Genomic DNA, 15069 nt, shown 5'->3' with positions numbered 1-15069 from the left:
TGGTTATTGTACTATTCTGAATTGTTGATTGATTTCTTTCCACTACAATACTTGTATTTTTTACAAATAACGGATTCCTCAGAAAGCAAACTGGCTTGGCTGAACAAGCATAATGCCGATGATAACAGGCAATAACCGAATTCCTAAGCATTGTATTCTAGTTTTGGTGTAAAACTAGCTTGAACAATTGTCATTTTCTGTTGTATGATTTTGCTTATTGAACTGAATTTGAAATAAGTACTACAGTCAACCATACCTATTGTATTTTGAAAACCAACAAAAATCTACTATTAGCCTGGGGTTACCGGGTCTGAGAAGAAATAGAAAATCTGTAATTAAAATTTTCTTAATATCAGTAATTCAGGTCCCTTTTTCTCCTTACAACTCATTGTCTCTGTTCCTTCTTTTTCACCAGACTCTCACCTTCTCGGTTCTTCCAGAGACTGTTCACCATCCACCCTCAACCCCCAGTGGGTGGAATGAACTATCCGCAAAAACCAGAACCGTCCAGAACTGTCCCTGATCACCCCTCAACACGTACTCAAGACAATCACAGCTTGTGCCTCCTGTTTAGACACAACCGGTGACCTCTCATCTCTACAGATCTCATACAGTACTGCACTCATTTTTTTTAGCTTTTCAAGCATGTAATGTTACCTGTAGGGAGGTGATGTAACCTATATGCTTTCAGGCTTATGACTGACAGGTTGTGGGTTCAAATACATGCTGCAGACACTTGTTCTTGTCCTCTAGAGAGAGGTGCTTTACCCCCATTTTTTCCAAGCTGTATAAATGAGGACTATCATTACTGGAAGGTAATCCCTGTAGTTGTGGAGTGATGTCTAATCTTCTTAACACTACAGGAACTTGGATAAGCTTTGGCCTGATGAGCTGCTGTGGCTCTGCTTTAAATTCACCTCTTATTTGGTAACAGTACTTACCTTAATTCACTTTCATACAGTACTAACGGGTTATTTATACGTATCCAGCTTTATGTATAAGCTTAAGATGTTTTAGTACTTTGATTTCATTATGGTTTGTGTAAGATCTGCGCTACCCTTCCAGCTCAGTCGAGTCTTGTAGTTAACGCAGGATAAATTGGGCAAGGTGTCTGCAGCAAGATGGCGTAGTGAGTAGGACAGGGTGCTGTTAAGGTGTCACTCTAGTTCACGTAAGATATCGATGGGACAAAAGCTTGCGCATACTGATGTCGTCACACTAAACAGCAGAAATCGCTAAACATGATGAGAAGGAGTACGTGTGATTTCGTTTGATGTAGAATTTGTATAACATCACTTTACATCGTTTGGCAACAGTGTAGTATCTTAAATTACAGCAATGGCTTGGGTGAAGGCAATTCCATCCGGTGGGGAAGATGTATTTGATGAAGATGTGGACGATCTGAATCTTGAACAGAAGGAATGGAAGTGTAACATGGAGAAACGTGTGAAGGTAACGTCTTGTTTCCTAGGTTTAGATCAAAACAACTGACCTTTTCCTGTATTGTATGTTACACTAAAGGAACCGCCGTAAAAATGCTTAGTTGTTTGTGTTGTAGTATCTAGGTTTGTGTTCAACTGTAATGCGTGTGTTTTTCCTTTATTTTACCAGATATTGTAAGTTAGTTGAGAACAAATGATAATTTACTGTTATGACCTGGAGACATCTATTCAACAGGATGAATTATGCTTCGTTAGTGTAGTTTTTGTGTTTGTTTACCTTTTTTTTTAGTGCTAAAAATCTTAATTTACAGGTTTAATGTTTAACTTTCTTCTTTCATTAAATGATTTTTATATAGGTTGTGTTCCCTGAGGCGCTTGATTGGCGCATAACTGCTGGTTCAGCCTGTGTTAAAGCGCACTTTTACGGCATGTTTTTTTTTATATTGTGTATATTCCTGCCAGGACGGGTACCGGGATGGCGTAGATACTGGCAAAGGGTCTTCCCTACAGCGTGGCTTCAATATTGGCTATAGAGAAGGGGCAACACGCATGGTAGCTATTGGACAGCTGAAAGGAGTTATGAGGTAAAAAAAAAAGTTATTTTGACCTAATTTCGCTTATTGATTTGAGCTGTTTACAGATTTTATTGGATCGTAAACGCGAGCTTTTAAAGAAATTGTTTCGAAATTGGCAGTGCCAGGAAGGCCCGGTTCTCAGCACAGAAGGTGCCCACTTTTAAGTTACAGTAGGCACAGAGTGCGGTGCAAGGAATTTATTAAAATAACCTGTTACGTAGGCTGTTTCTCGATGGCTTGAGAAATGCCATGATTCATGTGAAATTATTATGTAAGCAATATTAGATAATAACCTACCGGTGTTCGGACGTGTGCCTGATTTTGCAGTTTTCAACCGCGGCACGCTTGCTTACAATTTAACACCAAGAAACTTGTGTGTGTAAACGTTTTGTTGTTGGTTGTTTTGATCTTGTTTACAGATCACCCGTGTTTGGTCCAAATGCTTGTAAATAATATGTATTAACCTCTCTAGAACTATATCTGCGCTGGGCCTGAGAGTACATTTAAATCTATAATTGTGTAATTATCATAATTTTAGTCAAAAGTTTTCTGTAATATGTCTCAACACCCAACAAAATATTTTTTTTTGTGTGAGGTTTTTAATACTAACCTCCACATAAGAAAGAAAGGATCAAGAAAAACACCAAAAATGAACCAAGCTTTTATGTATTTCCATATTAATTTATTCGGTGACAGGTAAATTTTGCGTGTTTTTTTGTAAAAGAAGTACGATGTTTATTAAGCCGATCATACCCCTTATACATACAGTGTGTGTAACCCCTTCCGAAGCTGCGCTACTGTGACACGATTCCTTGCTTGTCTTTTTGTGCAGCGCCCTGCAGTGGTGGTGCCAGCTTAAACCCTCGGACCCTAACAGACTGGCCTCAGTGCGCCAGCTGCTCCAGTCCGTGATAAAGCAGGAGGAGTCCATGCTGGAGAGGCTGAGCATGGTTGAGCAGCCCGCCAACATCGGGGACATCACAGAAATCATTGAGGACATGGGTATGGGCCAGCCCAAGTCTGGGTGTAGTGACAGTTTTGGCGACACTGGCTGCAGCAGGACTGGGGAGCAGCAGGAAGACTCTGGCACACGAAAGAGTTGCGGCCATCTTTCTTCAGCGCCTTCTAGCACAGCAGAACAGACCCTGGCACAGCTAGTAAAGAGCTGTGCGGATTTAGTTGAGGAACTGGGACTTCCAGAAGAGCTGCTGCATCACCTACGTCAGCTGGGAAGCACCTAGCACAGGCGTTGTTTCAAAGAAACGCATTTATAGCTTTGCACTGAGGCCCACTTATATCAAACTTTTGCTTTCATCACAGACTGTTGTTGATGTTAAACTCTTTAACAAAGTCTTAATTAAGATACCTAAAGCTCCCCTTTCTACTGTATTCTATTTTGACTATAAAAAAAGCAGACTTGGTGTGAAATTTAGCACATTGTAACAATCCGACTTGATAACTACTGGCCGAATTTGCTTACAGCCAATAAGGATTTTGGGGTAAGCTGGCTAATGAAAAATATTTCTTTTGTAAATTTTTGTAAAAGTTTGTAAGTTTTGGCAGGATGAATTTGGAAGGCAAAACTGATTTTATTACAAAGAAACACAGTATTATCCAATATTCAAAACAACCATGAAACAAGCAGGGCATTCGGAGTCTTTTTCCAAAACAATTAGAACAGTTCGTGCTGGCAGAAACTGGAATACGTTTTTTTGTCTGTCGGCAGATGTAGCTGTGGCTCAGGCAGTCTTCCAGGTTTCTCTGGCTAGTTGACTTCTGATTTCTTCCTTCCTCTCTCTCTTCTTTTTTCTTTCCCCTAAGAGGAACTGCCTTTTTAAAACCCTAAGCTCCTCCCCTATACTCGCACAAATATTACATATGATAGGACCCAATTAAACAAATCAATCAACTTAATCCTGGTGAGGCTTCAATCATTGAAGAATGAAGAAGAGACTTTTTGTGCCTTTTATTCATTTGTAGCCACTGCTACAATGTGTAAAACAAATTTAATTAATGTTCCCTCTATATATCTTGGAATCATCATTGAGTGAGTGTATCATAGGAAATGTTTGTCATAAATGTTTTAAATAATGCAGGGTATTATTGAAAATATGAATTCGATAAACTTCAAATAAACATTTCCAAAGGATCATTCTTAAAACTTATTCCTTCATAAGTTACTGTTGCTGGAATTTCAGATATTCGAGGTAGGTTTTCTTGGCTGGAGTATTCAGTGGACTATCCAGTAGAAGATCCCCATTTGTAGTAGTGTGGTTTTAGGGACCTTTGCACATTAAACATTTAGCAGATTTTATAGAAGATTTAGGATGGATCCTGGCTTTATTAAAGGTTTTGATTCTTCACACAAGCCAAACAAAAGATATATCAGGGACATGAAAAAGACTAATCTTTTTCAAACTGAATCTGAGAAAGTATCTTGGCTGTATTCCAGTTTCCCTGTTACAAACACAACAATATACAGACTTTCACAAGGTGTTTCTATCACCATCTACAAATCTCTCCAGTCACCAGTGAGGCACTGATACACCTTATACGGTATACAGTATGTGTTCAGACGGCTATACCAACTGGCTTTATTACCCAATAATTACTTCCCATGTTCACATTCCAACATGCCAGTCAATTAAACTATTAACACTGACTTGAAGCAGCTGTTTTATAAGTTGATCACAGTTTTGTTTCTATGAAAAGCAAACTCGCTGTGAAAATCTGTGTAAAGGCACAAAACTACAGGAGAAATTTCATTTGTAGTGCTTCCATGTCTTTGTGGCAATATATTGAGTGTATCACTGTCATGTGTTTATGACACTTTATGGTATTGTTGAAAATGTGACTGATATCAACAGCCTTTAATGGCAGTGTTTCTGTCCCCTGACAGCTCAACCCTAGGGACCATCTGTCACAGCTGGTGAAAGATTCTCTTAAAGGGTTCTGGGGATCCACTGGTGTCATCAGAACTAATCCAGGGGAAAGCAAGAAATCTGAAAGGATTTCTGCATTCTTATTCAATCATCTGGCACTCAGTGGATGGTCTGCACTAGCAAAAGAACTAAAATGAGGAATTCACATTGGTTGCAGTTTTCTTCCTCAACTTCTTCATAGAATTGTAAACCCACCTTAGACTTACACGCAGTGTTGGGTGTAATGTGATGTTGTGGTACAAAATTGATAGGAGCAGTCTTTATCTAAAACATTTCTATACCCTTGTCATATGAGATTTCCTGCTCAGTAGCAATAAAGTGTACCATACGCAGTGCCTATAGGAAGTTCATATACGCTTTCTGATAACATGTCGTGGCCTAACAGTCTGAAATCAAGACGCATTAAATCCTAATTTATTTTACTTTTATTTACACATTGTAACACACATCCTGCAAGAGAAAAGTGAATGCTTAAACATTGTGAAAAGAAATTGAAAACCTAGAAAAATGGATTGGATAAGTGTACCAAAGTTTATCAGACTTACTTAAAATTAAATAATGGTTCCTATATCTGTAATTACACAGGCCTTGAGCTTGTTTGGCACTTTGTCTGATGGGTTGCCTTAGAACCAGTCACATTGTAGTCAATACAATATTGTATTGGGTAATGTTTCATTTTTATATGAGAGCTCTTAATCTACAATGTCTCCGTTTACGAAAGTATTTCGACCCTTGTTATGGTGTCCCATTTTAGGACTTTACAAAAAACTTTGAAAACTGTAGTCATTTGATAATTTTTTTTTAATCAAATGAAGACTTAGAAGTGTAAGACAAGTTACAGTAAATGTCAGCAAAAACTAAAGGGAAAAAAGAGAAATACTTAGTCTCCTGAGCTCAGTTTTCGGTGAGGGACCATTGGGTGTCTTTTTGGGTAGGTCTCTACCAATGTTGTACACCATCGTTTTTGCCTCTTCTTTGCAGATTTGTTCAAACTCTCAAGAGGTTGGCGATTCTCTTTAAAGTATGGTAAAGACTTTGTTTTGTTTTCCTTATTCACTAGTGCCCCTAAGATTTCGTTCTGAGGAGTTCAATCTCCAATCCATAAGAAAATTATGAGACCTGTGTTTTCCAGGCCGTGACATTTTTGCAACATAATTCATTTAACACGATCTACGTCTGCATGATCTAGGAGGTTAATTGATGACATCTATGAAAATTTAAACTTTTCAAAAACACGGGATCTGCCCTTCAGTGCAGGGCAAGAGGAGTACGTCGTACTGTTAGCTTTTCAACAGCTTGATCAACAGCTCCGTGTGCATTACGAATATTGTGTAGCGCATCTGTGTTCCTTATCTGTTTGCCTGGCTGCCCAGGGGTCTGTTGTTGGCTGCTGTGTTCAGCTTCGTTGTAGAGGGGGGCCAACTTCACGGAGCTGCTGCGTTCACTGACGACCACTTTGTAATGGGAAACAAATCATAGCAGATGACAGAATAGAGGACAGTTATACTTAAACTCATCAGGTCTTAGGAGTTTAGGACTAAGACGTATCACGAACAGCTGAAAGAAGAGATTTTGTTTGGACAACGCGAGAATGCACACCCTCCGGGTTACGTGAGTAAAATAGTATTGCCTATGACATTTGAGCGACATTCCGAAAATAGGGGATAGCTCCTCCATGTCTGTTCAAAATAGGGTTATAAAAATCAAATACTAATCAATTCACTACATTGAGAGTTGTTTTGCGAACTGCTCAAAAAGATATTATAATACACATTATAAGTTACGAATGAAAGGGTAACTTGTTTTTGGACATGTGGTTAGCTCATCACGGTTTGGGACCACAGTTAAATAGCCTGAAATTAAAGCGGGTAATAACAGAAGTGAAACTAGATATCTAAACGCTGATGTACTTCCTGGTGATCCGCTTCAGGACGAACAGCACTCATAAAGAAACACTTCATTTCAGGTATTTCAGGACACTTTTTACCGGTGCAATCTGCTGTCGTAATCGTTTTTTTAAGAATAATTATGTTAAGCTGAAAGTCTACTTAGAAGTGTAAAAAAGACAGGTCTTTGAAGAAATCCAGTCATAGTGTGAAGTAATGTCTAAAAAGGCGTATGAATTTGATTATATTTTGCTTTTGTGAACAGCATAGGAGACGCTTAAAATCTGATTATATTACTGCTCCTATTGAAGAAATTTCTAAAGGACGTATTACTGTAATTGGATCGTAAACACGAGTTTAAAGAAATTATGTTTTGAAATGGGCAGTGCCAGGAAGGCCCGATTTTCAGCACAGACCGTGCCCAGTTTTAAGTAGTAAGCACAGTGCGGTGCAAGGGATTTATTAAAATAACCTGTAACGTACTGTAGGGTGTTACAAAGCACGGAAAGAAATCCTTGACAAATGCCATGACTCACGTGAGATTATAACTTTTTCTATCGACAATTCATACAGTAAAAGTATAATATTGACTCAGAACACGTATAAGGGTTATTGATGTGTGTCGTGTTGTGGGAATTTAATGTTATCTGAAATCGGTAGCCACGCCTGTAAACAATTTAAAGATAATATGTAAACAATATGAGATAATAACCTACCGGTGTTTGAACATGTGTCTGCTTTTGAGCGGCACGATTGCTAACAATTTAACACCAAGAAACTGACGTGTGTAAACGTTTTGTTGTTGGTTGTATTTGTCATACATGTCTGTGAGACAGTTTGGTATAATACAGGGGAAACATACAAATACAAGGTGTCTTATCCTATGTTGTAAATAGCTTTCACATGTAATACATACATTTCTGTAAGGAAGCAAACGAGCAGGACAAAGCTTCCTAAAGCCCCTGTTTTCCAGTATTTCCACTGGACTAAATTACTATAACGTTATGATGGGAGCTCACATTGTGAGTTCTGTAAACTGTTTTAAAGATACTTCTGTTCTTGGTATTCTACAATCCTACTATTAAACCTAATTTGTCACTGTTGTACATATTTAGGGGAGGTCACTGTTAGCTAAAACGGTTCAGATCTTCGCGTGGTGGTGACCGAAGTTAAATGCAATATTCTAAATTACAGCTGTGATTTATTATTTTTATTTTAATACCCACTTAAATAAGGTAACATGTCCAAACAAATACAAACACAAACTTATTTCATAATAAAGATAGCTGCAGTGTTTAAGAACAAATTAAAGAATAGTACTGTTTTCATTGTGTGTTGCAATAAACTGACCTAATTTCCCATAACTAGGTTTTCCAACATTATTTTTTTAATAGTTGTTTATTACTTTTATTGAGAAACTCAGAAAGAGAACTTTAAAGGAGGGATTGTCCAAATTTCTATCTTTTTCACCTTTGGAGAAGCAGCCTTGTCACTACTAAAGTCTGTGTCTAAGCATAGATACATTTCCCAGAATCAGTGAATTGATCTTGCAAGTTGGTCATAATTTTACTGTTAACATTAACAAGGGGTTAGAAGAGGGTGGCTAATTTAGAAAGTTGCATGGATTCTCTTGCACTCACTGCTACCCACTCCTCTCCTTGTAGGCATTCCCCTCCGTTATTTCTGGTATTTTTCTTTCGTTTTACAGACTCTTTCCTAACCAGGCCATGATCTGTCTTTACTCAGAACAAGAAGAGCTTGGTGTGAGTTGATGTCCGTGCTGCTTTTCCTGCTGATGTTTTAAACACCATTAAATGAATAGGAACTACAAGGGACAAATAAAAGCTCTTTCAGAAAATGGGGAACTGCTTTCAGGCCTGGTCTTGCAATGTGGATGAGAGCAAAGGATTACTTCAAGAGCAGACAAGAGGTTCCTCAAATAAGGGGGTTCTAGTGGAGACTCTGTATAAGGATGACAGGAACTACAGAGACTGTCCAGACCACTGTGAAGAGAAAGAGGAAACTGGCTCAAACAATTCAGAGACAAAATGGTATGTGTTTTTCCTTCACACCAAGCAGGAGGTGTGTGTTCCAATGCCATGTCATATGCTACACTTACATATTTTATTTGGAGTTGGAGGAAAGGTAGTCTCATACTTCATTGTTGAAAAATGCATTGTAAAGTAAAGGTATAATATTCATACTATGTACCCATAATATATGTACACTGTATACACAGTACATATATCACTTTCTCTAACATATATACATCAATATATATTAAAAATTCTATTTGATTTTATGATCAATTTATATTTATATACAATTGTATACAAAATATTTGTTTTGGGCATCGTCTGCATTTTCAGCATTTGCATATTTTGAAGTATTAATGTATTTTATTACCAATTAATTATTAATTATTGAAATTCTTTACTATTTAATTAGGAACTGTTGCTTTGTAACACAATACCGTTATTGAAAAGCTAGGTAGTTGATTTTGTCAAATATAATTAGTTGTAAAACAATGGTGTGTATACTTTTCCCTTGTAGTTTCTAATACAATCTTAGATGCATCAGGCCTTGTTGCCTTTTAAATTAAAACCACATTAATCAGGCTTATTGATTGAGAACATGAGGTTCCGAATAGAATTCATGTGATTTTGTTGCCTTTTCATTTCCCAGCATGTCTGTATGATAAACTCAGATGGGAAATAAAGATTGTAAGCATTCAGGTAGAAACCTAAATCTATTACATAAAACATATTAAGACTTGAATGCAATTGATATCAATACTCTATTGTCAGTTCTTTTCTGACACTCATATCAGATCCACTACATAAAAGGTGCAGCTTGAATTTAAGATATTCAGATGGAGAGGGGCAGGTGGAAGGGGTAAGAGAGTACAGGGTGGTCACAGTGAAATTTACCCTTCACTAATGTAGGTTCATGCACTGTATGTTCATTTGTTCATGCTATGTGATATGTTAAATAAATACCCAACATTCATAACCCGGAGATATAATTTACACATGAATGCAATTATTAAGATTGTAGTCAACCATTAAATAAACAGTCCAGTATTGTAGGTACCAGGCTTCTTTACAGTAATAGATAAATAAAAAAAACTGCTAGGTTTGCATGCTGTTTCAGTACATAGGAGACAAAGTAAAAGAATTAGCTTTGATAAAAAAGTGTACTCTTTACTCATAACAGCAAATAAAGCTGTTGTAAAGCTGTTGTGTGGGATGTCTCTCATTTTTGTAAGTGTTTATACGAACAGTAAAAAATTCTCATTGATCTCACACTTCCCATTCTCTTTCTAAAATAGGGCCCTAGCCATGTAAATTAAACCAAAGCTCATTCAGACACTGCAGTCTTTCCCAGTTTGACTAAGCAAGGTTTTCCCTTGTCAGTAGCCTTCCTGGATGGAAGTGTTCTGACAAAAAAAACAAGTTATATATATTATATTGTATATTGAAAGTAGAACTATTTATGTTGTGGAGAGTGGTATTTTTTCTTTGGAAAAGAAGTTACAGACCAAAATATATACCAGCATAGCTCTGTATTTTAGGTGAAGTACCGTCTATGCTTTGGGCACTGGAAATCCCATAGTATCATTTGTGAGGGCATGGGTATTAATTCCAATGCCTAAAGAATAATCTAACTTGAGTGAAGTCTTCTTTACCTTATGTTATGTTTCCAGGTTTAAAACAGACTTCCTCTTTTCACAACAAGAGGTATTACAGTGTGAAATTGTTAAGTTTGGGCTTTGTTATGAAGTGATTTTGGTAACCTGAAAAATGTTCTATATACTGTGAGCATCTTTAAATATGGGTTCAGACATCCCATCTTGCTCGGGATTCTGCTTCTTTCATCAGAAGGGCCAGGGATACCAGTTAGTTTGGTTACACTTAAAAGTGCCCAGGTGGGCTGAAACAAGTGAGGAGACAGAATCGTTTCTCTAATGTAGAATTGGCACATTTATTAAAATGTCTAGTGTTAGCTCACTGCTCTGTCAGATGGCAGGGCACACCATAAGGAAAAGAACAGACACACCCAGAGAGCAATGTGCCGCAACTATCTTCTCATTTCTCATGTCCACTCACCACGGACCCCCCCCCCCCCCCATTACACTGTACACTCAGCATTTTTGTCAGTATATACAGTACATAGAACAGTATCAATATTGAAAACAACAAGAACAGAAAAATCTGAATATTGAAGTTTCTGTACAGCCTGGGTTCACAGCATGCCTGTATTCTAATCAAGTCCTCTGGAACTCAGGATGCTCTTTTGTCCCTGCTCTAGAGACCCATCGTTACCTCACTCTTGTGCAGTGATTGTGGTTTGTTTTTTTTAATTTTAACGAAGACGATCTAAGCCCAAGCTTGCTTTGCATATTGCGGAACCATAAATTTCATCTCCCTTGGTTTCCAGGGGAATATATTAGAAAATGTACCTATGTATGAGGAACTGTAGTTCACTGTACTGTTTCCTGTGGGCTAAGCTTAACTACGATGTCCAGAAACCTAAGCGGACAGCATGACAAGAGGTTAGTGTGTTATGAAAATCCCCGGAAATTATTTTTTTTTCACTTTTCAAAGAAGGATTGAATACTGTACTTTTCGAGGTAAACACACATTTTAACATACGGTATGTCCACCTTAATAGACATCTTGAAAGATGCTGCTAAGGGACTGACTACTTTGCAACGAAAAAAAAAGTTACGTGCTTTTTAAAAATATTTTCATTCCAAAGTAAAACTTGAGTTACCCTGCAGCTGTGGTGGGAGTGCGCTAGATTGTCTCTATGTAGGCTGCATTTCGTCCAACTTGTTTAAAAATCAAAATGTTCTAAGTGCCTTTTAAATGTGTGAACGAAGTTTCTGTTTCTTTTTTGACTTGGTGAATTGGCACCGTACACAGTTTCAATATGGGCCTGATTTTCCAGACGTGGTAAGTGTCTCTTGAGTTGGCATGCAGTCTTGTCTGCCCTCTTAGCGCTTTCTTAAGGATTTAATTTTTATTGGCGTTTTGGCAGCTGCGTTTTCAGTTTGCATCGAACTTAGTACATTTTTATCGCTCATTTGAAAACTAGGAAAGTTTAAACATGGACCTTTGTTTTATTACAATCGAAACTGTGAACCGCTATGTAGGTCATGTTAATCGGAACATTAAGATGTTGTTAAATAGCTGCAACTCCCTTTGCCATTACAAATCTCCAAAGCGATCTTTTAGTTTTCACGTAGAAATAAGCGTGTTTTTGTGAAACTGAAGAAATACTTTACTTTGGTGTAGTTAAAATGCAAACAGTTGTTTGCATTGACATGGTACTCCAGGTCAAAGCACAAGCTCAGCGTCAATCACTTTTTTGTATGATGGGTTTGAAATCTTTTTGTTTATAATCATTAAGGACTTTCCGTAAAGTCTCACAGGTGACACAAGACTGGGCGGCTTTATTACACGCAGATAATAACTTTTCACACATACTGAGTGTGTATAAGTAGCTCTGTCAAAATCAGTTCTGACACCGCGACAATAAATTCCGCTCCTGAGCGTGTTTACCTGCCTCCGTCTCTGTGACTCCGATTATTTGAATTTTCAATTCGTTCATCGTTTCAATTCGTGAAATTCGTCTCTCTGCACCTAAGCTATATTAGCATATACCCATAATGAACATTCTGATATTATGAGGTGTTCAAATGATTTTTTAAATAAAAGGTATCCACATATTATTCATCTATCCATTTTCTAATGCTTTATCCAAATCAGGTTTGCGAGGGTAGCAGGAATCTGTTCTGTCAAGCAGTTGGCCTAAGGCAGGATACACTGCGGTTGGGACACCAGTCAATAACAGGGCAGACACACACACACACTCACACCACGGCCATTTTCCCAGAAGCCAGTTAACCTACCAGTATGTCTTTGGACTGTGGGAGGAAACCCCCTTGAACACAATGAAAATTTACAAGCTGTTTAGTTCAATGGAAAAAAAAAACTTAATGGAACTTAATTTCTGTGTAGTTATACTTATAAAAACAACTATATGTTTTTATTCACTAAAAGGAAAGCTTTACTTGGTGCGCACCTTGAAGTTGACTCTGATTCTGTTTCTTTTTGTGGCACACAGTTCTCATGTGGCTCTTTGGGAGACAGACTCTTCCCAGTGTCTGCCTCAAGTCTCCAGTCTACTGTCTTTTGACTTTACTTTGCAGTCCTTCCCCAGATTTAGAGTTCATAGACGTTTTCTACTGATTGGACTTTCTAGTCCCCAGAGGACATACAGGGCTCAAAACAAATCCGCTGACCTATTGTGTAAATGTAACAAATGTAAGGAGAAGTATGTAGGCCTCATGCTTGCAAATACTGTATGATGGAACTGAAAGGCACAAGTCCACTCTATCAGTGGCGACTTATTTGGGCAGCAGAATTGCAATGGAAGGAGATCACAGGAAATCACTAATGTGGGTGTGTATGTAGTAGTAGTTATATAAGATATAAAGACTTGTGTTATAGTTTATCGTGAGTACAATTGTAATACATACAGTAGTTGACATATCTCTGGTCATGCTCTGTCATGTATGCTTCATATACAGCGTTGTGTGGCAGCCAGGCCAGCAGCTCAAACAGAGGGAGAATTTGATTTGTACACCTGTCGGTTCTGACTTCCTTTGCAGCTAGGAATTACCTCTGAAGTTCCAACTTTGAAGCATCTTTCAAATTGTTTGATTTTCGGATGTTTGATTACTTGAAAGAACGTCTTAGCCTTAAACTTAAGGGTTGAACACTTTTTCAGACAGAGCTTTTCAGATCTCAGATTTAGTTTGTATGTTTTTAGTTTTAGACCAGCCACATTATATTGAGTGCCTCTAAATATAAGCAAATTGTCTAGTTTTCCAACAGCATGGAAAGGTCAGCCTTCTGCATCAGTGGAAGGTCAGGCAGCTACTGGCCTATGTTTGTTTCTGCTATGTTTTGCGCTTGGTGATCTTATTTTTTATAAACCTTTCTATACACAGGCTGCACCTTTTAAAATATAGTTCAGGTGGGTAGCTGCGTCAGCATGCGTAGGCTGCAAAGGAACAAGTAATAGGTTTATTCCATGCTGAAAAAAAGAAGAAAGAGAACACAACGTTTCGGCCGTGGAGCCTTCTTCATTTTAAAATATGTTTTCTGTGTTTGCTTTTCATTTGAAATTTTTAGTGGTGGCTCAATAAAGATGATAATTTAATACATTTTATATGTTCATATCTAAGATGCTATTTAGATGTTTTTCTTATCTGTAAGTGCAGTTGACGTTTTTTTTACTACTTCATAATAAGTGTTTCCTTTTTAGAAAAAGAGCAGTAAAACCCTAAATGTTGTCTATTATTTTAATATATTTGTTTTATATCTTAAATCTGATCATATTATCCATGTAATTATTAATAATCAAATAAGAATTAATATATTTAATATTTATAAAACATTTTTAGATTTGATAGTCATTGAGTTATTAGTTCTGTTTTGGTTTCCAAGTGCTGAACAGGACCTTTCCCACTCGTTATCTTGACACAGCAAGAAGGCAGACGATGCTGTGCCAGAAGCTGAGACATTAGACGGTGGTGCTGGACAGGATGTGCACTGTGAACACCACGTAGAAGAAGAACTGCAGGAGGACCTCCCAGAGAAAACCAAGTTCACCCATGAGGACGAGGAAGTTCTAGCCCCAGTGGAAAGTGCCGCTGAAGCTCAGCAAGGCCATGAACTCATGGCAGAACATCACAATGGGTACGGCCATGGAAGGAAACATTTTCTGTTTGCTTTCCCACCTATGGGAAACTCAAGGAGCTGGTTGCATTCCAGAGCTCTTCAAAACCTGCATTATGGGCGAAGACTGTGATCCCCCAAGAGACAGCTCTCAGACAGTGGTTGGGTTTGGCAAGTTTGGGTTGTCGAGAGCATTCTTGATTTGTGGTGCAGCAGCAGCCAGATCAGTTTTCAGTTTCATCGGTCCATGCTAACGATGCTAACTCAGCCTCCGAGGCACTATTGGGCACAAGTAGCTTGTGCAAGTTGGTTAACAGTTGGCCTTTACATATTAAGGGTTGTCATAAGATTGTAAGAGGGTTGTAGCTTCCAAATTAAAAAAAACTACATGATTTGAATGTTTAGAGAAGTATTGTCAAAAGAGGAAAAAAAGAACAGAGTATTTAAATAAGGCACACAAACACATAATAAAT

At 37.9% G+C, this 15069-nt stretch overlaps 2 protein-coding genes across 11 annotated transcripts in view; both read left to right on the top strand.

The window, feature by feature from the left end:
- Positions 1–1132: 1132 nt before the first annotated feature.
- Positions 1133–4166, top strand: LOC148832932 (protein YAE1 homolog). The gene is made up of 3 exons (XM_088919626.1): positions 1133–1452; positions 1905–2026; positions 2850–4166. The coding sequence occupies exons 1-3, from the start codon at positions 1339–1341 to the stop codon at positions 3256–3258; spliced, it is 645 nt and encodes a 214-aa protein (XP_088775752.1). The 5' UTR covers positions 1133–1338; the 3' UTR covers positions 3259–4166.
- A 2323-nt stretch (positions 4167–6489) lies between these two features.
- otulinb (OTU deubiquitinase with linear linkage specificity b) overlaps positions 6490–15069 on the top strand; it is a 29006-nt gene continuing 20426 nt past the window's right edge. Inside the window, exons 1-4 of one of the 10 annotated variants that reach the window (XM_088918570.1) lie at positions 6490–6570; positions 8592–8896; positions 11774–11803; positions 14405–14617. In XM_088918570.1, the coding sequence (XP_088774696.1) occupies positions 8703–8896; positions 11774–11803; positions 14405–14617 (437 nt within the window). In that variant the 5' untranslated portion in view covers positions 6490–6570; positions 8592–8702. Of the gene's footprint in view, positions 6571–6631; positions 6926–8553; positions 8897–11307; positions 11479–11773; positions 11804–14404; positions 14618–15069 lie in introns of those variants that run through there. The other 9 variants (XM_088918569.1, XM_088918568.1, XM_088918572.1 and 6 more) reach the window with 9 other exon arrangements.

Source organism: Atractosteus spatula, chromosome 6 (genome assembly GCF_055471065.1).
Source record: "Atractosteus spatula isolate fAtrSpa1 chromosome 6, fAtrSpa1.hap1, whole genome shotgun sequence".
Taxonomy (NCBI): Eukaryota; Metazoa; Chordata; class Actinopteri; order Semionotiformes; family Lepisosteidae; genus Atractosteus; species Atractosteus spatula.
Note: the sequence above shows the minus strand (reverse complement) of the source record. Positions and strands in the feature narration are given on the sequence as shown.